The sequence below is a fragment of the Coregonus clupeaformis genome, chromosome 18, assembly GCF_020615455.1.
Source record: "Coregonus clupeaformis isolate EN_2021a chromosome 18, ASM2061545v1, whole genome shotgun sequence".
Taxonomy (NCBI): domain Eukaryota; kingdom Metazoa; phylum Chordata; class Actinopteri; order Salmoniformes; family Salmonidae; genus Coregonus; species Coregonus clupeaformis.
Window position 1 is genome coordinate 22,162,219 of NC_059209.1, and position 27,685 is coordinate 22,189,903.

The following is a 27,685-nucleotide window of genomic DNA, read 5'->3' on the forward strand; positions in this document are numbered from 1 at the left end:
GTGCAGTTTTGTCACACAACACAATACCACAGATTTCTAAAGTTTTGAGGGAGCGTGCAATTGGCATGCTGACTGCAGGAATGTCCACCAGAGCTGTTGCCAGAGAATAGAATGTTCATTTCTCTACCATAAGCCGCCTCTAATTGTTTTAGAGAACCTCCACATCCGGCTTCTTCACCTGCGGGATCATCTGAGGGGGTGCTGAGGAGTTTTTGTCTGTAATAAAGCCCTTTTGTGGGGAAAAACTCATTCTGACTGGCTGGGCCTGGCTCCCCAGTGGGTGGGCCTATGCCCTCCCAGGCCCACCCATGCCCAGTTGTGAAATCCATAGATTAGGTCCTACTGAATTTATTTTATTGACTGATTTCTGTAAATGAACTTGAGCTCAGTAAAATCTTAGAAATTGTTGTATGTTGCGTTTATATTTCTGTTCAGTTAGATACACTTATGGGTATAATAAGCAGGTCAAGCTGTCTTATTATCCACTTGGGGTGCTACTGGGTTACTTTCTGGCGGTATTCAGACTGATGTATTACAGTAGCCTATCTGATTTAGACGGCATGTGATTATAGCCAATTAATTGAATTAGGAAAAACTCCACTACAAAGAGTTTAGCAGTTTCACATACAATATAAAAGTCCTCCTGTGGGACTGACGTTAAGAGTAGTCACTGTACCGTTAGTCCCCACACAAACTATTTTAATAGAGCGTCCCTTGTTTAGGTGGGCGGTGAGTTGGATGCGTGAACATGGAAAGCAGAGGACTGAGGTATGCTGCTGTAGCAGTTTGTAAATTTAACTGGGCACACTGCCTGGAGAGCTGAAGAATAACTGGACTAGGCTACATGCGAAATCAGATCATCAATTTCTTCAAAATAGTTGAAGAAAGAAGTAACTAGGGTACTAAAGTCGGGAGGAAGTCGATCCAAATGTTTTGTCCACCAACTTTTGAGAACTTTTCCTATCGTTAAGAATGAAAAACTGCACTGCACAAAAGGTCCATTGATTAAAGGACAAGGTAAGCATGAACACGTTTTACCCCATTAAGGGGATCATATTTTCATCAGGGAGTATTTTGTGTTAAACAACGCATTTATTATTTTTAGAACTATATTTGAAGAACACGTTATGAAGATATCTACCCTATTGTGCCCATTCTATGTGTGCAATTTCCAGGCTTCCCGTTCTGAAGTTTTTGTGTCTTTTAAAATCGGTTTTGTACACCAGCTTCATACAGCTGAATATACAATATTTTTGGTTATGGAAAATATATTTCACAGTGGTTTAGATGGTACAATGATTCTCTACACAATGACTGTTTGTTTTGTCACATAAACTGAAATTAGGCGAACTATTAGAATTTCTGCAAACAGGAAATGGCAGAGCGATTTCTGCATAGTGCATCTTTAATAGCTTTTTATTGGAACTTATCTATTCAAAGATGCACTATGCAGAAATCGCTCTGCCATTTCCTAGTTGCTAAAACTATAATAGTTTGCCAAATTTCATTCATTGTGTAGAGAATCATTGTACCATCTAAACCGCTTTTAAATGTATTTTCCATAACCAAAAATATTGTATATTCAGCTGTTTGAAGCTGGTGTACAAAACCGAAAGTAAAAGACACAAAAACGAAACTTCAGAATGGGAAGCATAGAAATAGCACACATAGAACATATCTACCGCTTCTTAGACTTGCGTTCAACGGGAATGAAAGATCTACAACTCACATTTCTATGTGAATTTGGTCAGGTTGCCCGAAAAGTTACAAATTGTAGCTTTAAGACATTGAGGTTATGGACATCTCCTCTGCTGTCAGGCATGCATCCACATGACTGTGAAACCTATTGTAGAGTTGGGGGCTGTGGTTGAAACAACAGTGGAACATATTTTCTCTAACTCCCATTTTCCCACAACCCTATTTGCACCCGGACATTCCCCAGTGGTCCGGATCATATCCACTAAGTCCATGAGGAGGATTAAGGAAGTCACGCGTGTCTCTAAGGGGATAGTTATCCTCAGTCTGACCCAGCTGACATGTCATCACAAATCATTCACCTGTTCATTACTACTACCAATAGGTTGGAGGTGTGTGTGAATGTGTGGAGACTGATGAAGGGAGGACAGCTCATAGTAATGGCTGGAATGGAATTAATGGGATGGTATCAATTATATATTTGACACAGTTCCATTGCATAATGAGCTGGTCCTCTGATTTAAAGGCCCAGTGCAGTCAAAAACTAGATTTTCCTGTGTTTTATATATATTTCCACACTATGAGGTTGGAATAATAATGTAAGAGCTGTTTGAAAAGACCGCCTGAAGTTTCAGCCTGTTTTCGTGGGGAGTCATAGCCTCCCATGATGACATCACCATGCAGTAAATTAGTTAATAGACCAATAAGAAAGAGTTCCAAACTTCTCTGCCAATAATAGCACATTCTCAGTTTTCCCATCCCCACTCAGACCACTCCCAGATAGTCCTAGCGTAATTCTTGCTTGAAGAAGCTGCTAAGAAGCCATTTTTGTTTCTTTTAGACCATTTTAATTGAAAACAATCACCTTAAGGTACTTAATTGTTACCCAGAAATGATTTGATATTGAGATAAAAACGGCTGCATTGGACCTTTAAATTGAAGCCATCTTCCACTGGTGTGAACACACAATATTATTAGCTCCTGGTTCTGGACTCATTCTTTGCTTGAACTCAACAGAATAGTCTCAAACACGCCTGGTGGATGACTCATTCATTTGACACCCCTCTGTTTGGAGAGTTTATCAAAGGAAGCCTCTTCATCCTTTCATCTTTTCACCCTCCACAGTAAAGTCCATTGGTGTGGAGAAGCCTGATAATCCTATGTGTTGGAGTTGACTGGAGGCACTCCTCTGTTTTCCCTGACTGGACCCCAGTCTCTCTATTTGTGTTGCTCCTCTTGGAAGAAGTTTTCATGTCAACCCCATGTGCTGTCAGAGAGAGTGAGAACATTCAACAGCCAAGGACATGCTACAGTTTATGATGTTTGTTTGTTTATACCAAGGATGTACTGTATAACTCACTGTTAAAGGACTGCCTAGACAAGGTGACTACATTCTGGGGAACCCAGAATGATGACATAGCATTGCTGTCCCTGTGTGTGTGTGTGTGTGTGTGTGTGTGTGTGTGTGTGTGTGTGTGTGTGTGTGTGTGTGTGTGTGTGTGTGTGTGTGCACATGCACACATAAAAACATATATATATTTAACCTTTATCTCATCCTCCCAGTTCTTCAACACATCCCAGTTCTATGCTTGTGTATACAGATGTAGGCTGTTAATTTGAGCCAGTTTGCTGCAGCAGGAAAATAATCCTGCAGCAATGGAAATGGAAATTGAATTAATGCAGGAAATGTGAATTATTATGTGGATTATAATTAATGGACATTTTTGTAGAGGTTGATACATTTTTCTTAAGGGAAAATCAAGTTGAACATTTCAAAGTGGAAATTACAAACTTCAGAAGCCTTTTTAAACCTCAAATACACTACAAGTTTTACATTTCCTGCATTGCAGGAAAGTTCTCCTGCAACAGTGTGATCAAATGAAGACCCCACACCTGTAAAGTGTGAGGTTTTGAGCAGAAGATGACTCCGCTATCTCCCCTCTTCAGTGTGTTGTTGTTAAGTTGTCCTGTACAGTCCAACAACACATTGGCATGCCCTGTGGCAGTGACATGTTTGAGTTTGGGGTCATATTTATACTGAACATTCCCCTTGAAGAAGTAGATTATTTATGTTGGGAATAGAAAATATAATTGAGTATGTGGAGTGTGATGATATTCAAAATCAGGCATAACTCAAGTTCTATCGTATGCATTTATGGACTGAGGGTTACGATAAGGACTTATAAATGTATCCGATTTTTTGGGATGCAATTTCTATACAATAGCTACCTTTCATATACAACGGCTGCATCCAGGGGTGTATGTATGCCTGGCCACTGTTGGGCAGTAGCTTGGGGAGAGCCCTCCTCCAACCTTCTCTGCTACTCATCATACCTGAAGATATGAAAAATGTATGCACTCACTAAATGTAAGTCGCTCTGGATAAGAGTGTCTGCTAAATGACTAAAATGTAAATGTAAATGTAAAAACAAATTCTTATTTACAATGAAGGCCTACCAAAAGGCAAAAGGCCTCCTGCGAGGATCGGGGCTGGGATAAAAAATAAATAAAATATAGGACAAAACACACATCACGACAAGAGAGACACCACAACACTACATAAAGAGAGACCTAAGACAACAACATAGCATGGCAGCAACACCTGACAACACAGCATGGTAGCAACACAACATGGCAGCATCACAACATGGTAGCAGCACAAAACATGGTACAAACATTATTGGGCACATTCAACAGCACAAAGGAGCGGGACTCTAACCAGGAAGCGTATAAGCAATCCCGCTATGCCCTCTGACGAACCATCAAACAGGCAAAGCGTCAATACAGGACTAAGATAGAATCGTACTACACCAGCTCCGATGCTTGTCGTATGTGGCAGTGCTTGCAAACTATTACAGACTACAAAGGGAAGCACAGCCGCAAGCTGTCCAGTGACACGAGCCTACCAGACAAGCTAAATGACTTCTATGCTCGCTTCGAGGCAAGTAACACTGAAACATGCATGAGAGCATCAGCTGTTCCGGACGACTGTGATCAAGCTCTCTGTAGCCGATGTGAGTAAGACCTTTAAACAGGTCAACATTCACAAGGCCGCAGGGCCAGACTGATTACCAGGACATGTACTCCGAGCATCCGCTGACCAACTGGCAAGTGTCTTCACTGACATTTTCAACCTCTCCCTGTGTGAGTCTGTAATACCAACATGTTTCAAGCAGACCACCATAGTCCCTGTGCTCAAGAACACTAAGGTAACCTGCCTAAATGACTACTGACCGATAGCACTCACGTCTGTAGCCATGAAGTGCTTTGAAAGGCTGGTCATGGCTCACATCAACACCATTCTCCCAGAAACCCTAGACCCACTCCAATTTGCATACCGCCCCAACACATCCACAGATGATGCAATCTCTATTGCGCTCCACACTGCCCTTTCACACCTGGACAAAAGGAACACCTATGTGAGAATGCTATTCATTGACTACAGCTCAGCGTTCAACACCATAGTGCCCTCAAAGCTCATCACTAAGCTAAGGACCCTGGGACTAAAGACCTCCCTCTGCAACTAGATCCTGGACTTCCTGACGGGCCGCCCCCAGGTGGTAAGGGTAGGTAACAACACATCTGCCACGCTGATCCTCAACACGGGGGCCCCTCAGGGGTGCGTGCTCAGTCCCCTCCTGTACTCCCTGTTCACTCATGACTGCAGGGCCAGGCAGGACTCCAACACCATCATTAAGTTTGCAGATGACACAGTGGTAGGCCTGATCACCGACAATGACGAGACAGCCTATAGGGAGGTCAGAGACCTGGCCGTGTGGTGCCAGGACAACAACCTCTCCCTCAACGTGATCAAGACAAAGGAGATGATTGTGGACTACAGGAAAAAGAAGAGGACAGAGCACGCACTCATTCTCATCGACGGAGCTGTAGTGGAGCAGGTTGAGAGCTTCAAGTACCTTGGTGTCCAAAACACCAACAAACTAACATAGCACACCAAGACAGTCGTGAAGAGGGCACGACAAAACCTATTCCCCCTAAGGAGACTGAAAAGATTTGGCATGGGTCCTCAGATCTTCAAAAGGTTCTACAGCTGCACCATCGAGAGCATCCTGACTGGTTGCATCACTGCCTGGTATGGCAACTGCTCGGCCTCCGACCGCAAGGCACTACAGAGGGTAATGCGTACGGCCCATTACATCACTGGGGCCAAGCTTCCTGCCATCCAGGACCTCTATACCAGGCAGTGTCAGAGGAAGGCCCTAAAAATTGTTAAAGACTCCAGCCACCCATAGACTGTTCTCTCTGCTACTGCATGGCAAGCGGTACCGGAGCGCCAAGTCTAGGTACAAGAGGCTTCTAAACAGCTTCTGCCCCCAAGCCACAAGACTCCTGAACATCTAATCAAATGGCTACCCAGACTATTTGCATTGCCCCCCCTGCTGCTACTCTCCGTTTATTATCTATTCATAGTCACTTTAATAACTCTACCAACATGTACATATTACCTCAATTACCTCGACTAACCGGTGCCCCCGCACATTGACTCGGTACCGGTACCCCCTGTATATAGCCTCGATATTGTTATTATTACTGCTGCTCTTTAATTATTTGTAACTTTTATTTCATATTATTTTATATAGTATTTTTTTGTGTGATTTTTTGGGGGTATTCTTTCTTAAAATTGCATTGTTGGTTAACGACTTGTAAGTAAACATTTCACCTGTTGTATTCGGCGCATGTGACAAATAAAATTTGATTTGATTTGATTTGAAGGCAGAGACAACAATACATGTGTCCATGAGTTTTTAATTTTTTACAATTTATTTATTTAACCAGGCAAGTCAGTTAAGAACAAAGTCTTATTTACAATGACGGCCTACACCGGCCAAACCCGGGCGACGCTGGGTCAATTGTGCGCCGCCCTATGGGACTCCCAATCACGGCCGGTTGTGATACAGCCTGGAACTGTCCAGTTTGAGTGTTTTTTGCAAAAGAGGAGCGACCCATGGATGTGTGTGTTTTGGGGACATTTAACAGAATGTGACTGGCAGAACGGGTGTTGTATGTGGAGGATGAGGGCTGCAGTAGGTATGTCAGAAAGGGGGGAGTGAGGCCTAAGAGGGTTTTATAAATAAGCTTCAACCAGTGGGTCTTGCGACGGGTATACAGAGATGACCAGTTTACAGAGGAGGATAGAGTGCAGTGATGTGTCCTATAAGGAGCATTGGTGTCATGTCTCCTCCCGTTGCTCCCCTCCAGCGCTCTGATTCGCCGGTCTACTGAGCCACCGGTCTGAGCGCACCACCTCGGCAACACAAGAATGGAAACCCAACGCACCCTAATCACCTCCAGTGCACCTGTACCTCATCATCTCATCACCACCACTATATAGCCCTGGACTGTTCAGTCATTGTTGTGTGTAATTGTTAGCGTCGTGTCGTTTACTCACTCTTTGTTATTCTCTTTCTCATTGTTAAGTAAACCTTTACCTTGTTGATTCCTGGTACTGCGTCCTGCCTCTTCGTATCCTCAGTACTCGTCACAGAATTACACACCTCTCACGAAAATGGATGCAGCAGGTAATCCTCCTGGAGTTTCCCAGCGCCTCGACCAGCACCAGCAGCAGCTTGCCCAGTTGAACGCCGCCATGCAGGAAGTGCTCCAAACTCTGCATAATCTACCCAGTGCTCTGGTTCCACCTCAGGGAGTGGCGAGTGCACCCAGTCCACCTGTTCCCGTGCTATCACCAACTTCTGAGGGACCCCTCGCCCTACCGGAGCGCTATGACGGTAAAACTACTAAATGTAGCGGCTTCCTACTAAAGGTTTCACTTTATCTGGCGCGTCAGCCTGGGGCATATCCATCTGACCAAGCCAGGATAGTGCTGGTGATTTCGCTACTTAAAGGAAAGGCGCTGGATTGGGCCATGGCAGTCTGGGAAGGAGGTGAGGCCACGGCGCTTCCCTACTCCACTTTCTTCGCTCGGTTCAGGGCGGTGTTTGATCATCCCACGGAGGGAACGGATGGGGGTGAGCATCTCCTCCATCTACAACAGGGAGAGGGCGCCCGCGTCCGAGTACGCTCTGAGCTTTCGCACGGTGGCGGCGTCTACCAGCTGGAATGAGCGCGCTCTGCACACGGCATTTAGGAGAGGCTTACGGAACTCGCATGTCGGGACGACGAGATAGACCTTGATACCCTCATCGCCACGTCCATCCGTCTTGACGACATGTTGAGAGACAGACGGCGTTCCCCACACCTCCCGGAGCCTCGACGCTCACCCCATCTGAGCTATGGAAGCCGCGCTACCTCCGAGTCCTCACCCATGGAGGTGGGCAGCACCCCCTACACCACCACGGACCACAGATCCCCTGGCGGCTCCCAATCTAGGCGGTATGATTCCCGTTGCCGCTCCGTGAGTGTTACTTCATCTCCTATCACAAAACCATTGTTTTTAGTTCCCATAACGGTGAATGGTTATTCCTTCTCTTCCATTTCCACTGCAATGATAGATTCCAGATCAGCGGGGAACCTTATAGATAGGGAGCTGGTCTCTGAATGGGGGTTGCCCACCGTGCCACTGTCTTCTCTGCTACACGTCACCTCACTGGACAATAAACCACTTGGATCAGGCACCATTACGCACGTCACTCTCCCCATCACCATCACCATTCCCACACTACCAGAGCACCACGCGGAGCTGTCATTCCACATTGTCACGTCACCCCTTCTCCCGGATCGTCTTGGGATTGCCCTGGGTCAGACTACACAACCCCACCATCAATTGGATCACCAAGAGGATTACAGCCTGGTCCACCTCATGCCGGAAGACCTGCCTGTCGTTGGTTTGTTGTTCCACGTCAGTGGAGAGTCCAGAGTCCGTCCTCCAGCACAACATTCCACGTGAGTACGCAGATCTCTCCGATGTCTTCTCTTCATCAAAGGCTATGTGTCTCCCTCCTCACAGGCCCTGGGACTGCGCCACTGACCTGCTGGAGGGACAACACCCCCCGAAGAGTCGCATTTACTCCCTTTCCATGGCGGAGACTGAGGCCATGGAGAAGTATGTGGCGGAGATCCTGAAACAGGGGTTCATCAGATGCTCTACCTCTCCTGCCTCCGCCAGCTTCTTCTTCGTGGCCAAAAAAGACGGAGGACTGAGGCCGTGCATTGACTACAGGGGGCTGAACGCAGTCACCACCAAGTACCGGTACCCCCTCTCTCTGGTTTCGTCGGCCATTTAGCAGCTACGAGGGCTCCGGTACTTTACCAAGTTGGACCTGAGGAGTGCCTACAACCTGATCCGAATCCGGGAAGGAGATGAGTGGAAGACGGCATTCAGCACTACCTCAGGCCACTATGAATACTGCGTCATGCCCTACGGCCTCGCCAACGCACCTTCTGTGTTCCAGTCCTTCGTAAATGACGTGTTCCGAGACATGCTGAGTAGACAGGTGATGGTGTACATCGACGATATCCTGATCTACTCGGATACGTTCGAGGAGCAAGTCAGGGACGTCAGAGCTGTCCTACTCCGCCTCCGGGAACACAGCCTGTTGGTGAAGGGGGAGAAATGCGAATTCCACCAACATGCCATGTCCTTCCTGGGATACAGGATCAGTCCTCAGGGGGTGTTCATGGAAAGAGAGAAGACGGGCGCCGTCAGGTCATGGCCAGTCCCCACAACCATCAAGGGCCTACAGAGCTTCTTGGGCTTCGCCAATTTCTACCGCCGTTTCATCAGATCCTTCAGCTCCATAGCCGCCCCGCTCACCTCTCTCCTTAAGGGTGGGCCTCAGAAGCTGGCCTGGAACCCTGAGGCTGACGCTGCCTTCAAGAGGCTGAAGGAGAGGTTCACCACAGCGCCCATCCTAAAACACCCAGATCCATCTTGTCCTTTCATCCTGGAGGTGGACGCATCTGAGGAGAGCGTGGGTGCGGTCCTCTCCCAGTGGCAAGGTAAGCCAGAGAAAATGAATCCCTGTGCCTTTTTCTCTAAAAAGCTTACCCCCGTAGAGAGGAACTATGGAGCTGGAGACATGGAGCTGTTGGCGGTGGTCCTCGCTCTGGAGGATTCTTACTGACCACCGGAATTTGGAGCACATACAGGCAGCGAAACGGATGAACTCTCGTCAACCCTGGTGGGCCCAATTTCTCACTCGCTTTCAGTTAATTCTGTCCTACCGCCCAGGATTCCAGAATGTGAAATCCGACGCACTCTTCAGGATGCACCATCCCGGAGAAAGGAAGCATCTGGGGGGTCCTATCCTGCCCCTGTCTCTCATCGTTGCACCTGTAGTTTGGGATGTGGACGAAGACATCCGCCTGGCGGCTCAGGAGGACCCAGCGCCTGCCAACATCCCTCCGGGGCGCATGTATGTACCCACCAGTGTCCTTGACTGCCTGCTGATCTGGGCGCACACCACCCTTATGGCAGGGCACTCCGGTATTACATGCACTCTGCATTCTCTATCACAATAATACTGGTGGCCACCTTGGCTACTGACGTCTCTCGCTATGTCAACTCCTGTTCCGTATGTGCCCAAACGAAGAGACCTCGGAACGCCCCGGCAGGCAAACTAGTTCCTCTCCCAGTGTCTCAGCGACCTTGGTCACACCTGTCCATAGACTTTGTCACGACCTCCGTTTTTTGCCACTAACCGGTCTTCCTTCTGCTCTCCAGGTCGCTAAAGGTCCTGTTCCAACAGGTCTTCCAGCACTATGGACTTCCGGAGGACATCGTCTCGGACCGTGGCCCCAAATTCACCTCCCGAGTGTGGAAGGCTTTCCTGGAGAAGATCGGGGCCACCAGCCTAACATCCGGATATAGGCCTCAGTCAAATGGGCAGGTGGAGCGCATGAACCAAGAGCTGGGGAGGTTTCTTCATTGCCACTGTCTTCATGCCTCCCCCAGGGGACGCCCCCTCCGCCCCTGGACATTGACGGGAGTCCAGCGTATGCTGTGAGGGACCTGCTGGACTCCAGGTTCCGTGGGGGATGGATCCGTTACCTGGTGGACTGGGAGGGGTATGGCCCTGAGGAGAGGACGTTTGGGACGTTCTGGACCCCAACCTAATTCGGGACTTCCACCGTCGCCGCCCTGACCGGCCCGCTCCTCGTCCTCGGGGTTGTCCTCATGGCCGGTGACGTCCTGCGGCGGTAGCCGCGCGTCTGGGGGAGGGGTTACTGTCACGTCTCCTCCCGTTGCTCCCCTCCGGCGCTCTGATTCGCCGGTCTACTGAGCCACCAGTCTGAGCGCACCACCTCGGCAACACAGGAATGGAAACCCAATGCACCCTAATCACCTCCAGCGCACCTGCACCTCATCATCTCATCTCCACCACTATATAGCCCTGGACTGTTCAGTCATTGTTGTGTGTAATTGTTAGCGTTGTGTTGTTTACTCGCTCTTTGTTATTCTCTTTCTCATTGTTAAGTAAACCTTTACCTTTTTTATTCCTGCATCTGCGTACTGCCTCTTCGTATCCTCAGTACTCGTCACAATTGGTGGCAAATCTGATGGCCGAATGGTAAAGAACATCTAGCCACTCGAGAGCACCCTTACCTGCCGATCTATAAACTACATCTCCGTAATCTAGCATGGGTAGGATGGTCATCTGAATCAGGGTTAGTTTGACAGCTGGGGTGAAAGAGGAGCGATTACGATAGAGGAAACCAAGTCTAGATTTAACCTTAGCCTGCAGCTTTGATATGTGCTGAGCGACGGTACCGTCTAGCCATACACCCAAGTACTTGTATGAGGTGACTACCTCAAGCTCTAAACCCTCAGAGGTAGTAATCAAACCGGTGGGGAGAGGGGCATTCTTCTTGCCAAACCACATGACCTTTGTTTTGGAGGTGTTCAGAACAAGGTTAAGGGCAGAGAAAGCTTGTTGGACACTAAGAAAGCTTTGTTGTAGAGTGTTTAATACAAAATCTGGGGAAGGGCCAGCTGAGTATAAGACTGTATAATCTGCATGTAAATGGATGAGAGAGCTTCCTACTGCCTGAGCTTTGTTGTTGATGTAAATTGAGAAGAGCGTGGGGCCTAGGATCAAGCCTTGGGTTACTCCGTTGGTGACAGGCAGTGGCTGAGACAGCAGATGTTCTGACTTTATACACTGCACTCTTTGAGAGAGAAGTTAGCAAACCAGGCCAAAGACCCCTCAGAGACACCAATACTCCTTAGCCGGCCCACAAGAATGGAATGGTCTACCGTATCAAAAGCTTTGGCCAAGTCAATAAAAATAGCAGCACAACATTGCTTAGAATCAAGGCCAATCTTGACATCATTTAGGACCTTTAAAGTTGCAGTGACAAATCCATAACCTGAGTGGAAACCAGATTGTTTACCAGAGAGAATACTTTAGACATCAAGAAAGCCAGTCAGTTGATTATTGACAAGTTTTTCCAACATACGTTTATCTCTGTGAAACAAAAAGGTGTTGCTGGATTTGTCATAGTAAAGGCCTGACACAGAAGACACGCCCAGTGGAAACATCTAGGAGCAACAATGGCTCAGCCGCAAAGTGGTAGGCCACACAAGCTCACAGAACGGGACTGCCAAGTGCTGAAGCGCGCAGCACTTAAAAATTGTCTGTCCTCGGTTGCAACACTTACTACCGAGTTCCAAACTGCCTCTGGAAGCAACGTCAGCACAATAACTGTTCGTCTGGAGCTTTATGAAATGGGTTTCCATGGCCGAGCAGCCGCACACAAGCCTAAGATCACCATGTGCAATGCCAAGCGTTGTGTAAAGCTCACCGCCATTGGACTCTGGAGCAGTGGAAACGCATTCTCTGGAGTGATGAATCACGCTTCACCATCTGGTGGATGCCAGGAGAACTTTACCTGCCCGAATGCATAGTACCAACTGTAAACTTTGGTGGAGGAGGAATAATGGTCTGGAGCTGTTTTTCATTGTTCGGACTAGGCCCCTTAGTTCCAATGAAGGGAAATCTTAACGCTACAGCATACAGTACAATGACATTGTAGATGATTCTGTGCTTCCAACTTTGTGGCAACAGTTTTGGGTAGGCCCTTTCCTGTTTCAGCATGACATTGCCAAAGCGAGGTCCATACAGAAATGGTTTGTCGAGATCGGTGTGGAAGAACTTGACTGGCCTGCACAGAGCCCTGACTTCAACCCCATCGAACACGTTTGGGATAAATTAGAAAGCCGACTGCGAGCCAGGCCTAATCGCCCAACATCAGTGCCCGACCTCACTAATGCTCTTGTGGCTGAATGGAAGCAAGTCGCCGCAGCAATGTTCCAACACCTCATGGAAACCCTTCCCAGAAGAGTGGAGGCTGTTATAGCAGCAAACTCCATATGAATGCCCATGATTTTGGAATGAGACGGTCGACGAGCATGTGTCCACATACTTTTGGTCATGTAGTGTATGTTTAGTAACCAGAAGATCAACCAGAGCACACATTTTGCCATAGTGATAAATGGAGTTTCCCATGGAATGACTGTGGACTAACCTCTACTTACTGTGACACCCTTCTCTTTCATCCGTTTACCAAGCTCTCCTGCCAGGCAACCAGTCTGTATTAATGCTGTAATTAAATGCCTTGTATTTTCTTTCACAGGACCCCCACATGCTCCAGCGTCACTTCCAGTTTCCCCTGAAGAAGAATTCAGCACCTCAGCGTGATATAAGGGATGAATGAGGTACGGAGGGATTAAGTGCCCATCTGAATAGAACCCAGGACCCCAAGAGAACACACATGGGAATTGCCCTTTACCATCGCAAGAGTCATAGGTCTTTACTAGCTTTCTGTTTCTGTCATCCCCTTGTCACCCTGAGTAGAAAATGCACCATTAGCAATGTAGCCAGTCAGAATTTGTCAGGTGGTGGTTGCATGTTTCCCCGCCGTGGCCATTAGGGAAATGTTTTTAAATATTTTGCAACACAAAATTGTTTTTTCTTATTGAACCAGGTAGTTCCGCTCTGTTTTAGTCAGTTTAGCATCTGCATAAAAAAAGGAGAGAAATATGACATAACATTACTATAATGTATTAATGGGTTACTTACAATGCCTTCAGAAAGTATTCACACCCCTTTACTTTTTCCAAATGTTGTTGTATAACAAAGTGGGATTAAAATGGATTTCATTGTCATTTTTGGTCAACGATCTACTCTGTAATGTCAAAGTGGAAGAAAGATTCAAACGTATTAAAAATGTATGAAAAATAAAACACTAATATATCATTTATTAGATAAGTATTCACCCCACCTTGAGACAATACATGTTAGAAACACCATTGGCAGCGATTACAGCTCTGAGTCTTTTTGGGTAAGTCTCTAAGAGATTTGCACACCTGGATTGTACAATATTTGCCCATGATTCTTTTTTAAATTCTTCAAGCTCTGTCAAGTTGGTTGTTGATCATTGCTAAAAAGCCATGGTCAAGTCTTGCCATAGACTAGGCCACTCAGAAACATTCAATGTTGTCTTGGTAAGCAACTCCAGTGAAGATTTGGCTTGAAATTCACTACTTGATTGAGGGACCTTACAGATACAGTGCCTTCCGAAAGTATTCACACTTCTTGACATTTTCCACATTTTGTTGTGTTACAGGCTTACTTTAAAATGGTTTAAATAGAGATTTTTTGTCACCAGTCACACACAATACCCCATAATGAAAAAAGTGACAATTATTTCTAATTAATAAAAAATGAAAAGCTGAAATGTCTTGAGTAAATAAGTATTCAGCCCCTTTGTTTTGGCAAGCCTAAATAAGTTCAGGAGTAAAACTTTGCTTAACAAGTCACTAATAGTGTATAACATGATTTTTGAATGACTACCTCATCTCTGTACCCAACCCTCAGTCGAGCAGTGAATGTCAAACACAGATTCAACCACAAAGACCAAGGAGGTTTTCAAATGCCTCGCAAAGAAGGGCACTTATTGGAAGATGGATACAAATGTAAAAAAGCAGACATTGAATATCACTTTGTGCATGGTGATTAAATACACTTTGCATGGTGTATCAATACACCCAGTCACTACAAAGATACAGGCGTCCTTTCTAACTCAGTTGCTGGAGAGTAAGAAAACCGTTCAGGGATTTCACCATGAGGTCGATGGTGACTTTAAAACAGCTATAGGGTTTAATTGTCACGATCGTTGAACGGAATGGACCAAGGCGCAGCGTGATGAGCGAACATACTTTATTATCAAAAGTGATAACACGAACAAAACAATAAACGATAACGTGACGTCCTAAGTTAAACACAACCAACACGGAACAAACCAAAAGGAACAAGATCCCACAACACCTGTGGGAACACAGCCTGTCTAAATATGGCTCCCAATCAGAGACAACCAGCAACAGCTGACACTCGTTGCCTCTGATTGGGAACCACTCTGGCCAACATAGAAATACAATACTAGACTGTGAACATAGAACAAAAACACATAGAATCTACACACCCTGGCTCAACATATAGAGTCCCCAGAGCCAGGGTGTGACAGTACCCCAAAGGCGCGGACTGCGACCGCGCCTCAACATAAACCAAACAGGGGAGGGCTGGGTGGGCATTCCTCCTCGGAGGCGGTTCCGGCTCCGGGCTTGCCCACCACCCTCCAATAATCCCCCCGTAGCGCCCCTGGTCTGGTCTGGCCCCGCTGGCTGGAGCTGGACTGGACATCGTAGGAGCGGATTGCTTAAGCTCCGGTGTGGAGCAGCTGACCGGTACCTGACCAGGCACCGGTGACCCAGGCACGGGTTGTGCCGGACTGACGACGCGCACCCCTGGCTTGGTGCGTGGAGCAGCAACGGGCCGGACCGGGCTGACGATGCGCACCCCTGGCTTGGTGCGTGGAGCAGCAACGGGCCGGACCGGGCTGACGATGCGCACCCCTGGCTTGGTGCGTGGAGCAGGAACGGGCCGGACCTGGGCTGACGATGCGCACCCCTGGCTTGGTGCGTGGAGCAGGAACGGGCCGGACCGGGCTGACGATGCGCACTCCTGGCTTGGTGCGTGGAGCAGCAACGGGCCGGACCGGGCTGACGATGCGCACCCCTGGCTTGGTGCGTGGAGCCGGAACAGGCCGGGCCGGGCTGGCGATGCGCACCGTAGGCTTGGTGCGAGTGGCAGGAACAGGCCGGGCTGGGCTGGCGACGCACACCGTAGGCTTGGTGCGAGTGGCAGGAACAGGCCGGGCCGGGCTGGCGACGCGCACCGTAGGCTTGGTGCGAGTGGCAGGAACAGGCCGGGCCGGGCTGGCGACGCGCACCGGAGGCTTGGTGCGAGGAGCAGGAACAGGCCTGGCCGGGCTGGCGACGCGCACCGTAGGCTTGGTGCGAGGAGCAGGAACAGGCCGGGCCGGGCTGTGGAGACGGATAGGAGGCCTGGAGTGAAGAGCTGCCACAACCCGTCCTGGCTGAATGCCTACCTTCACACACTCTGTGTGAGGCATCAGCACAGGACATATAGGGCTGTGTACCCGTACCGACATAACAGCACGTGACACTGGCGCAGGATATCCGGGACCAAGGAGAGGCACTGGAGGCCACGAGCGCTGAGCCGGCACACTCCGTCCTGGCTGCATGCCCACCTTCGCACGACACGTGCGGGGTGCTCGCACAGGATGTACCGGACTATGCCGGACCACTCGTGGCACAGTACGCAGCTCCGCATACCCCGGAACCTGCCCAGTCTCATGCTGCCATGCCTGAGTACGGGGAGTTGGCTCTGCTCTCCATCCAGGCTCCGCCAACCTGCCTTCTGGCCCCCCAAACCCGGTGGCCTCCTCTCCTAATCTCCCAATACAACCTGTGGCAGCCTCCTGCTGCCCCGTCGCCCATGCCGTGTGCCCCCCCCTAAACATTTATTGGGGGTGCCTCTCGCCTGTCCGACCACGGCCCGGTTGACGCCGCTTCTCCTCTCCTGCCTGGGTCTCCCCCTTCATAGCCTTCCGGTACCGGACGGCCTCCTCCTCTGTAATCTGCCCCTAACCGAGGAGGACATCCACTAGAGTTACCTCCTGCCTGTGTTCCTGGGCACGCTGCTTGGTCCTGGTATGGTGGGATCTTCTGTCACGATCGTTGAACGGAATGGACCAAGGCGCAGCGTGATGAGCGAACATACTTTATTATCAAAAGTGATAACACGAACAAAACAATAAACGATAACGTGACGTCCTAAGTTAAACACAACCAACACGGAACAAACCAAAAGGAACAAGATCCCACAACACCTGTGGGAACACAGCCTGTCTAAATATGGCTCCCAATCAGAGACAACCAGCAACAGCTGACACTCGTTGCCTCTGATTGGGAACCACTCTGGCCAACATAGAAATACAATACTAGACTGTGAACATAGAACAAAAACACATAGAATCTACACACCCTGGCTCAACATATAGAGTCCCCAGAGCCAGGGTGTGACATTAATGGCTGTGATAGTAGAAAACTGAGGAAAGACTTAATACAAAGACTTAATTTTGGGGCAAATCTAATACAACACATTACTGAATACCACTCTCCATATTTTCAAGCATAGTGGTGGCTGCATGTTATGGGTATGCTTGTTATCATTAAGGACTGGGGAGTTTTTCAGGATAAAAAAGAAACGAAATGGCGCTAAGCACAGGCAAAATCCTAGAGGAAAACCTGGTTCAGTCTGCTTTCTGCCTGACACTGGGAGATGAATTCACCTTTCAGCAGAACAATAACCTAAAACACAAGGCCAAATCTACACTTGAGTTGCTTACCAAGAAGACAGTGAATGTTCCTGAGTGGTCAAGTTACAGTTTTGACTTAAATCTCCTTGAATATCTATGGCAAGACCTGAAAATGGTTGTCTAGCAATGATCAACAACCAATACGACAGAGCTTGAAGAATTTTGAAAAGAATAGTGGGCAAATGTTGCACAGTCCAGCTGTGGAAAGCTCGTATAGACTTACCCAGAAAGACTCACAGCTGTAATCATTGCCAAATGTGATTCTAACATGTATTGACTCAGGGGTTTGAATACTTATGTAATCCAGATGTTTTATAGTTCATTCCATTTTGACATTACAGATTATTGTGGGTAGATTATTGAATAAAATAAAGGATAATTTAATCCCATTTAATCCCACTTTGTAACACAACAAAATGTGGAAAAAGTCAAGGGGTGTGAATACATTCTGAAGGCACTGTAATTGTATGTGTGGGGTACAGAGATGGGGTAGTCATTCAAAAATCATGTTAAACACTATTATTGAACACAGAATGAGTCAATGCAAATTATTATGTGATTTGTTAAGCACATTTTGACTCAAGACATTTCAGCTTTTAATTTTTTATTAATTTCGAAAATGTTCTACAAACGAAATTCCACTTTGACAGTATGGGGTATTGTAGATCACTGACAGAAAATCTCAATTTAATCCATTTTAAATTCAGGCTGTAACACAACAAAATGTGGAAAAAGTCAAGGGGTGTGGATACTTTCTGAAGGTACTGTAAGTTACTGTTGTTCATGTTTAAGTCTATAATGGTATAACAGATCATTATTCAAAAACATAGGTTCTTGTATTACACAATGTAGAGTTGCAATGTAGAGTTTTGCCAAAGATTTTGATGATGGGAGAAAACGGTCATTTGAAAAAAAAAATATATAATAACAAATTAAGTTGCTCTTCATGGGAAATACTCAGTCATGGGAAAAGTGTATTTGAAGTCGTCCTATGTTGTGTCCTCTGTCTGGTCAGTAAGCTGGTTGGAAATTCAGAGTCATCCCACCCTGTTCTCCTACCCCAAATGGAAAATTTGGGCACTACTTCCATGCACTGGCCTTGGGCCAGTAACGGTCAGGCAATGCAGTGCTCAATATTTACAGATGACTTTCCCAGGCTGCCAGAGGCTGCAAATGGCTGACTGGGGGACATCCTGTGCCATCAACGCGGCCCACAAGATGAGCAGGATGCCAGAGCTCTACCCACACACATCTGGGCTGCAGTGCACTACATTTGACCAGGGCCCATAGGGTATTACCCCCGTAGTGCACTATATAGGAAATAGGGTGCCATTTCAGGCATAGCCCTGGCTACTTCAGGATCAGGGTTACATACTGGAGAATCACGTTCAAAAGTTTGGGGTCACTTAGACATTTCCTTGTTTTCCATGAAAACACACATTAAATGAGTTTGAATAGGAAATATAGCAAAATGCATAGGAAATGTGGACATTGACAAGGTTAGAAATAACGATTTTTAATAGAAATAATAATTGTGTCCTTCAAACTTTGCTTTCGTCAAAGAATCCTCCATTTGCAGCAATTACAGCCTTGCAGACCTTTGGCATTCTAGTTGTCGATTGAGGTAATCTGAAGAGATTTTACCCCATGCTTCCTGAAGCACCTCCCACAAGTTGGATTGGCTTGATGGGCACTTCTTACGTACCATACAGTCAAGCTGCTCCCACAACAGCTGAATAGGGTTGAGATCCGGTGACTGTGCTGGCCACTCCATTATAGACAGAATACCAGCTGACTGCTTCTTCCCTAAATAGTTATTGCATAGTTTGGAGCTGTGCTTTGGGTCATTGTCCTATTGTAGGAGGAAATTGGCTCCAATCAAGCTCCGTCCACAGGGTATGGCATGGCGTTGCAAAATGGAGTGATAACCTTCCCTCTTCAAGATCTCTTTTTTTCCCTGTACAAATCTCCCACTTTACCACCACCAAAGCACCCCCAGACCATCACATTGTCTCCACCATGCTTGACAGATGGCATCAAGCACTCTTCCAGCATCTTTTCATTTGGTCTGCGTCTCACAAATGTTCTTCTTTGTGATCCGAACACCTCAAACTTCGATTAGTCTGTCCATAACACTTTTTTCCAATCTTCCTCTGTCCAGTGTCTGTGTTCTTTTTCCCATCTTAATCTTTATTTTTATTGGCCAGTCTGAGATATGGCTTTTTCTTTGCAACTCTGCCTAGAAGGTCAGAATCCCGGAGTCGCCTCTTCACTGTTGACGTTGAGACTGGTGTTTTGCAGGTACTATTTAATTAAGCTGCCAGTTGAGGACCTGTGAGGCGTCTGTTTCTCAAACTAGACACGCTAATGTATTTGTCCTCTTGCTCAGTTGTGCACCGGGGCCTCCCACTCCTCTTTCTATTCTGGTTAGAGTCAGTTTGCGCTGTTCTGTGAAGGGAGCAGTACAAAGCATTGTACGAGATCTTCAGTTTCTTGGCAATTTCTCGCATGGAATAGCCTTCATTTCTCAGAACAAGAATAGACTGACGAGTTTTAGAAGAAAGTTATTTGTTTCTGGCCATTTTGATTCTGTAATCGAACCCACAATTGCTGATGCTCCAGATAATCAACTAGTCTCAAGAAGGCCAGTTTTATTGCTTCTTTAATTAGCACAACAGTTTTCAGCTGTGCTAACATAATTGCAAAAGGGTTTTCTAATGATCAATTTACCTTTTAAAATGATAAACTTGAATTAGCAAGGACTGATGGTTGCTGATAATGGGCCATTTACACCAATGTAGATATTCTATTAAAAATCAGCAGTTTCCAGCTACAATAGACATTTACAACATTAACAATGTCTACACTGTATTTCTGATCAATTTGATGTTATTTTAATGGACAAAGAAATTGATTTTCTTTCGAAAACAAGGACATTTCTAAGTGACCCCAAACCTTTGAACGGTAGTGTACATTTTCTCAGTTTCTTGAAATACACTGAAATACACTGTCCAATCAGTCAAAGGCTAATTGTATTAATGTGACTGTTTGTCGTACAATCAGTGATAGTTGTTCAGTGTCCTGTTCATTAAGTACCAGATGGAAGAAAACAGACTGAAACAGGAACCTTTTTATTGGTTTTCTGTGGCAAAAATAGTTTCTGCTTGTGTGCCCAAATGAACACGACCTATGTCATTCACGGTTGAGTGAGACCAAATGCAAGGTTTATGATTAGACTGCTAAGTTTCTCTCCCATGCCTTTGACCTATGACCTAGGTGGAGTTATAACCTGTGTATTTTGCTACGATGTTTTTTAGGACCGCTCCCCTGCCGCTCTACTGAGAAGGTGTCACATCGGCGTGACAGAGACGGACACGCCTCCCTCGGCTGGGACCAAGGCTGCCCTGTCCTCGGGCTCATGGGATGGAGGAGGAAGTAGGGAGGGACAGCCTGGGGAGGGACAGCCTGATGCCGATGGTACCTGCCCTGATCTGTCGGCACTGGCCAACCTGTTTGAGAGTGAGGAGGGCTCCCAGTCACCTCAGGACCCGGCTCCGGACGTAGACCGGCCAGGCCAGCTGCAGCCAGGAGACAGCCGACAGAACCTCCGCATGAAGTTCCACGGTGCCTTTAAGAAGGGCATCTCCAACCCCATGGACCTGCTGGAGTCGACCATCTACGAGTCACCCGTGGCGCCCGGCCCCAAGAAAGCCCCCATGGACTCTCTCTTTGACTATGGCACCTATAGGCACACCAACAACAAGAAGCCACGCAGGAAGAAGCTCCCACGAGGGTGAGGAGGGCCCTCGGTTTTGAAGTAGATACGTGACTCATTTGTTATGGTGGCTTTCATGGGTCCATGAGCACATGCAGAGGCATAGATTGTTAAACAACATGTAGAGTTAGAAGCAGCATAGTAGATCACTTCTGGGGTGTAGATGTGACCAACTGGGTTCGAACCCGGTTTCGCCTGCATGCCACAAGACTGTGTTAGCCCCCTGAACTTAAAGCCTAGGCATCGGCTTTGGGATTAAACGCAAGTCTTCAGGTGTCAGGCAAGGTTGTTTATCACACAAGTGTGATTCACCTAACTATCTCTGTTACACAGACCACACCATAGGGTTTGTACAGGGAACCAAAGGTTGTTAGTCAGTCATGTTTGACACCTCACCATATGATATAAAGGACACATTCCCATAAGAGATGATCTGGGTTACAGATACACAAAAACTGCTTCTATGATTGTGGCAATATTTTTCTACCTTATAAGTGATTTCCCCTAAAAACGTTGATCAAATTGGCTTGGTTTCTGAGCTGAGAGTTTCTGAGTTGAGAGTATCAATATTCTATTTTACAATACATTGCAGTTTTCTTTATTAATCAAAGGCTTGGCTTGGAAAAAATGGCTCATTGCAAAAAAAAATAAACTCTTCAACCGGCAAAAAAAAAAGAAACTCTTCAACTGCCACTGTTTAGTCACATAGGTGTGTCCCTCCCATGTGGAAGTTCATAAACAGAAGGGCTAGTCAGAGGGACATTCAGTCATCTAACAGAGAGTGTGTTGTTGTTTCCTTCCTCACAGCCATTGAGGTAATATTTAGGCTGGAGCTTGTTCCTGGCTACATGTTTCACAGTGAGGTCTATTTATTGAGTAGCTCACTAGTAGAACTTGGACAGCAGTTCACTTTATATGGTTTATCTTTCTACCTTTTTTCTAGGCTACAACTACCGGTAACACTTTACTTAGTCCACAGGTATAATTATGATGCAGTTATATTGCATTGTTAGACTTATCATAAGCACATATGACCCCCTTATAATGTATTTGTATCATCGCATTATGATCCTGACAAAATACCAGCCATTTTGAGTCTGTTGAACATTTGCTAGAGAGACATAACATATAAGCCTCATAATAAGATATTTAAAAGGCTCATACATGCTTATAACAAGTAATACAGCATTACATTACTGTTGGCTTTAAATAAAGTGTTGGCCCAACTACCATTCTTGACCCCCACTGTTTAGTCCCACCACCTGTAGGCCTACTGATGCCAGAAATCACCATTTCAAAATCATCCAATAATCAGCCGCCATCTTTCATTTCGGATAAGTAATGTAACACTAAGGGATTTCTGTGTCCCTACTAATGATGTATATAAACACTTATAGTATGTGTTATACACTGAGTGTATAAAACATTAGGAACACCTTCCTAATATTGAGTTGCTCCCCCTTTTACCGTCAGAACAGCTTAAAATTAATCGGAGCATGGACTCTACAGTACAAAGTGTTAAAAGCGTTCCACAGGGATGCTGGCCCATGTTGACAGTTGTGTCAAGTTGGCTGGATGTCCTTTGGGTGGTGGACCATTCTTGATACACACGGGAAACTGTTGAGCGTGAAAAACCCAGCTGTGTTGCAGTTCTTGACACACTCCACCTACTACCATACCCCGTTCAAAGGCACTTAAATATTTTGTCTAGCCCATTCACCTTCTGAATGGTACATACACAATCCATGTTTCAATTGTATCAAGGCTTAAAAATTCTTATTTAACCTGTCTCCTCCCCTTTACCTATACTGATTTAAGTGGATTTAACAAGTGACATCAATTTCACCTGGATTCAGCTGGTCTGTCTTTGTCATGGAAAGAGCAGGTGTTCCTAATGTACACTCAGTGTATGTGAGTATATGTATGTCTATGGTCCCTACATAGTAAGACTGAGACGTCCTGCAATGAAGGTCTGGACCCTCCGGGTTTGGACCCACCCAAGGTGATGAAGGTGTTTAACCGCATGCTGCTCTTCGATGGCGTGTCACGGGCCGACCCAGAGGCCCTCTCAGGCCTGCTGGAGTACCTACAGGGTCATGAAAAGAGGCTCACCGACGAGGAGTTCAAAGGTGAGACGACCCCAGTGGTGGTATGGTGGGTGGAGCCCTGTGGTGCCAAATATCTCTTCTCTCACAAATGAGCCCTTGTCAGCTTTCACAGCCAAACGCAGAAAGGTCGGAGAAAAATATAAAAATATTTTGTGTTGAAGGGGAGGTGGGGCTTAAGATACCCCTTTCTAGTGACTAAAATAGCATCAGAACATTATCTCAAACATGTCACAACTGGCCTCCTGAGTGGTGCAGCGGTCTAAGGCACTGCATCACAGTGCTAGGTGTCACTACAGACCCTGGTTCGATCCCAGGCTGTGTCGCAGCCGACCGGGAGACCCATTAGGCGGCGCACAATTGGCCCACTGTCGTCTGGGTAGGGGAGGGTTTGGCCGGCCGGGATGTCCTTGTCCCATCGCGCTCTAGTGACTCCTTGTGGCGGGCTGGGCGCATGAACGCTGTCTTCGGTTGTCAGTTGTACGGCTTTCCTCCGACACATTGGTGCGGCTGGCTTCCGGGTTAAGCGAGCAGTGCGGCTTGGCAGGGTTGTGTTTCGGAGGACGCATGGCTCTTGACCTTCGCCTCTCCTGAGTCCGTACGGGAGTTGCAGCGATAGGACAAGACTGTAACTACCAATTGGATATCATGAAAAAGGGGTAAAAAAACAAACATGTTGCCTTACTAAAGGAGAAGTCTTACTTTTTAGTCCACTTAGCCCTGTGACTAACACCTTATTGTGTCATCCTGGAGTTTGTCATGACTTTGTGTAGTGATAATAGGTATAGATGTCTTAACAGATCTCTTTCTGCCCCAAGGGCTTCAACTCTTTGGCGTGTCCTCTGACTTGGTTATCTGTCTCTGACATTTCAGTATTCCCCCCTCCTCTCTTCCCTGTTGTTCTTGGCTCCATAGAGCATGTGTCAAACTCATTCCAAAGTCATTCAATGGAGGGACGAGTGTCTGCGGGTTTTCACTCCTCCATTTTACTTGATTGATGAATTAAGGTCACTAATTAGTAAAGAACTCCCCCTAACTGATTGTCTAGGTCTCAATTGAAAGGAAAACCCAAAAACCTGCAGACACACGATTGAATGACTTTGACACCCCTGCCATAGAGTAATGAGAAGGAAGCTACTGTGATGTCAGAGCTTCTGTCCTGCCAAAAGTGGGTCCAAGGACAGCTTTCTGTCGGCAGTGTGCATGTGTTTGTGTGTGTGTATGTGTGTGTGTGTGTGTGTGTGTGTGTGTGTGTGTGTGTGTGTGTGTGTGTGTGTGTGTGTGTGTGTGTGTGTGTCGGGGGCAGGGGTTTATAACAGAGAGCAGAGAGAAATCACAGCAAACTGTCTCCTTCTGGGAAGAAAAGGACTAAAGTGGGCTTGACAGACTACATGAAAAACTCAGACTGAAAGTAAACAATAGAAGCAGACAACTTACTTGACTGCCACGTTTGGTTTGGCTGTTGTTTCTCATGGTTTTGAGGCATTTCCATGTTCAGTGATATGGCTTGCTTGCTTCCCTTTCCTTTCTTATCTTATCACTAATGATTTATCACCAGGACCGTTTGACACATGAACAATGTACCTTGCTGCCTCAAAGGAAGTCATTTTTTATGTCCAGAACTATACATGTCGTCTCTGAGTACCCCTCCACCCATCCTTCATTTGGTTGTATTTTCTCCCAGAACCTTCTACAGGGAAGACGTGCCTGCCCAAAGCCCTTCTGAACCTGTACAGTGGTCAGAATGACACCATCCCCATGCTGATGGACATAGCAGAGCAGACAGTCAACCTCCATGAGTTCATCAACACGCCCTTCAGAGATGTATATTACAGAGGTGAACTCTCTTCACATTTTAGCCCTTAACTAAAAACACCAGGGTCCTGTTCAATAGGTACCACATAGACTGAAATGCTCACTTTTCGTTTCTGTTGTGAACCGTTATAAAATGTTTTTTTTTTTTTTTGTGCGCCCTAATGAACACGACCCAGTGCTGTATTAACCAGTCATTTGACTAGGATAGAAGTAGATTATTTCAAACTTGGACTGTGTTGTTTTAAACCTATCTTAATAATTTGATATTATCACAGATAAAAGTACCTACCTGTAATGTAGGGCCTACTATGCACACATAGCCCAGTACTAATTCCATGAAGGCAGGCTGCATAGAGACGCCCTTACCTACACTGAGTCTTCCACTGCCCCTTCTGCACAAAGAACCCACACATCCTAGTCTGCGGCCCAACACAGGGCTGCTCTATGGGGCTTCTATTTCCAGAGGAAGGCCGGATGATGTGGCTGTTACACCTCCAAGATTTGCCCTTACAGTTTTGGCATTAGTTGGAAACAGAAGTGCAGCACACCTTTTTCTTCCATCCACTTTCTTAGGTCTAAGCCCAATAAACAACCTGTCTAAAAAAAACTTCACTCATCACACACTATGTCAGCCACTTTAAGATTTACTGTTAGAATGGGATTTCACACTTTTGCCAGGATGCCTCACATTGAGCGCATCTGAAATGTCTCCCTATGTAGTGCACTTTTTTTCATAGGGCTCTGGTCAAAGGGAGTGCACTATATAGGGAATAGGATGCCATTTCAGACACAGCCATAGTCCACCTCCACACAGTACTGAAGTAGGAGACAGATGGTGATTGCTGAGGAGCCCATGGCAGCCATATGGTATCCTTACTGTTGCTATAGGTCCCCTTTAATGAACATACAAGCCAGAAGGAATGTGTTTATGTCTGTATGTCTGTGTGCCATGACTGTTCACAGCTTTGACACTGCAGCAGAACCAGGCCACCTTTGTTGACCTAAGAAAAGAACCACACATTTATTGATGAGATACTGGGACTTAGTGAATGTGGTATCGCGTTAGTTACAACAATACCATTGTTGAAGTGTGGATAGGAGAGGAAAGAGGTTGACCTTCGACCCAGTCTTGGAATGGAGATATTGTTTGCGTCTTTGTCCGAGACCTCTAGTCAGTGCACCTTTCCTCACTCCTGAAGGTGGGACTCAGCAGACAGTGAGAGACCAAACAATGCAATACATTCACTGTAGAGTTCATTCCCTCTCAGGCAAGGCTGGAATAGAGAATATATTAATGATCTAATAATCCCAATTTAACCACTTGTCCCTATGCCCAATGTGTTGACTGACTGTTGTGTGGTTCGCCAGGCCAGACGGCGCTGCACATCGCCATTGAGAGGCGCTGTAAGCAGTACTTGGAGCTGCTGGTGGAGAAAGGGGCAGACGTTCACGCCCAGGCCCGCGGACGCTTCTTCCAACCCAGGGACGAGGGGGGCTACTTCTACTTTGGTAAGACACCATAACATTAGGATCAGATCTGATCCATTCTACTGTCTACAGAAACTGCAAGATTCAGATTCGAGATTCAATATTTTATTGCAATATACAACCAAAGTCCTCGGTCAGCAGGGGCTTAAAGTGGCAGTGCATTAAGTGTAGGAGTATGGTTTAAAACCTCTTAGATTTAAAGTCCCCTGTTTAGGGGACCTGCGTGATTCTGGTACCAGTTCTAACTGATAGTTTTGCTTATACTGTATGTTTTATTGCTTTTCAACCTCTGCCATATCGTGGATTCAGAGCTATCTATGTTATAGAACTCAGAGGGTTTTCTTTAATGGAAGCTTCTCTAATGTCAAACATGTAGGGTGTGGTGTACCACAGGGCAGTTCTCTAGGCCCTCTACTTTTTTCTATTTTTACCAATGACACGCCACTGGCATTAAACAAAGCCTGTGTGTCCTTGTTTGCTGATGATTCAACCATGTGTCAGCAACCATAGCAAATGAAGTCACTGAAACCCTTAACAAGGAGTTGCAGTCAGTTTTGGAATGGGTGGCCTGTAATAAACTGGTTCTGAACATCTCTAAAACTAAGAGCATTTTATTTGGTACAAATATTTCCCTAAGCTCTAGACCTCAGCTGAATCTGGTAATGATTGGTGTGGCTGTTGAACAAGTTGAGGAGACTAAATTACTTGGTGTTACCTTAGATTGTAAACTGTCATAGTCAAAACATATAGATTCAATAGTTATAAAGATGGGAGAGGTCTGTCTGTAATAAAGACATTTTCTGCTTTTTTGACACCACACTCCACACAGCAAGTCCTGCAGGCTCTAGTTTTGTCTTATCTTCATTAGGAGCGTTGGGCTAGTAACCGAAAGGTTGCTGGATCGAATCCACGAGCTGACAAAGTAAAAATCTGTCATTCTGCCCTTGAGCAAGGCAGTTATCCCACTGTTCCCCAGGTGCTGATGATGTGGATGTCGATAAACGCAGCCCCCCGCACTTCTCTGATTCAGAGGGGTTGGGTTACATGCGGAAGAAACATTTCAGTTGTACAACTGACAAGGTATCCTCCTTTTTAGTTAAGCTGCAGCTGGCCCGGAACAGAGCGGCACGTCTTGCTCTTCATT

At 46.4% G+C, this 27,685-nt stretch overlaps 1 protein-coding gene across 1 annotated transcript in view; it reads left to right on the forward strand.

Annotated features, from left to right (window-relative positions):
* Positions 1–713: 713 nt before the first annotated feature.
* The window catches only part of LOC121551194 (transient receptor potential cation channel subfamily V member 4-like), a 35,917-nt gene continuing 8,945 nt past the window's right edge, over positions 714–27,685 (forward strand). The window contains exons 1-6 of the mRNA XM_041863739.2: positions 714–1,017; positions 13,252–13,333; positions 20,676–21,151; positions 23,078–23,262; positions 24,923–25,075; positions 26,422–26,562. Coding sequence (XP_041719673.2) covers positions 13,325–13,333; positions 20,676–21,151; positions 23,078–23,262; positions 24,923–25,075; positions 26,422–26,562 — 964 coding nt within the window. The 5' untranslated portion in view covers positions 714–1,017; positions 13,252–13,324. The remainder of the gene's footprint in view (positions 1,018–13,251; positions 13,334–20,675; positions 21,152–23,077; positions 23,263–24,922; positions 25,076–26,421; positions 26,563–27,685) is intronic.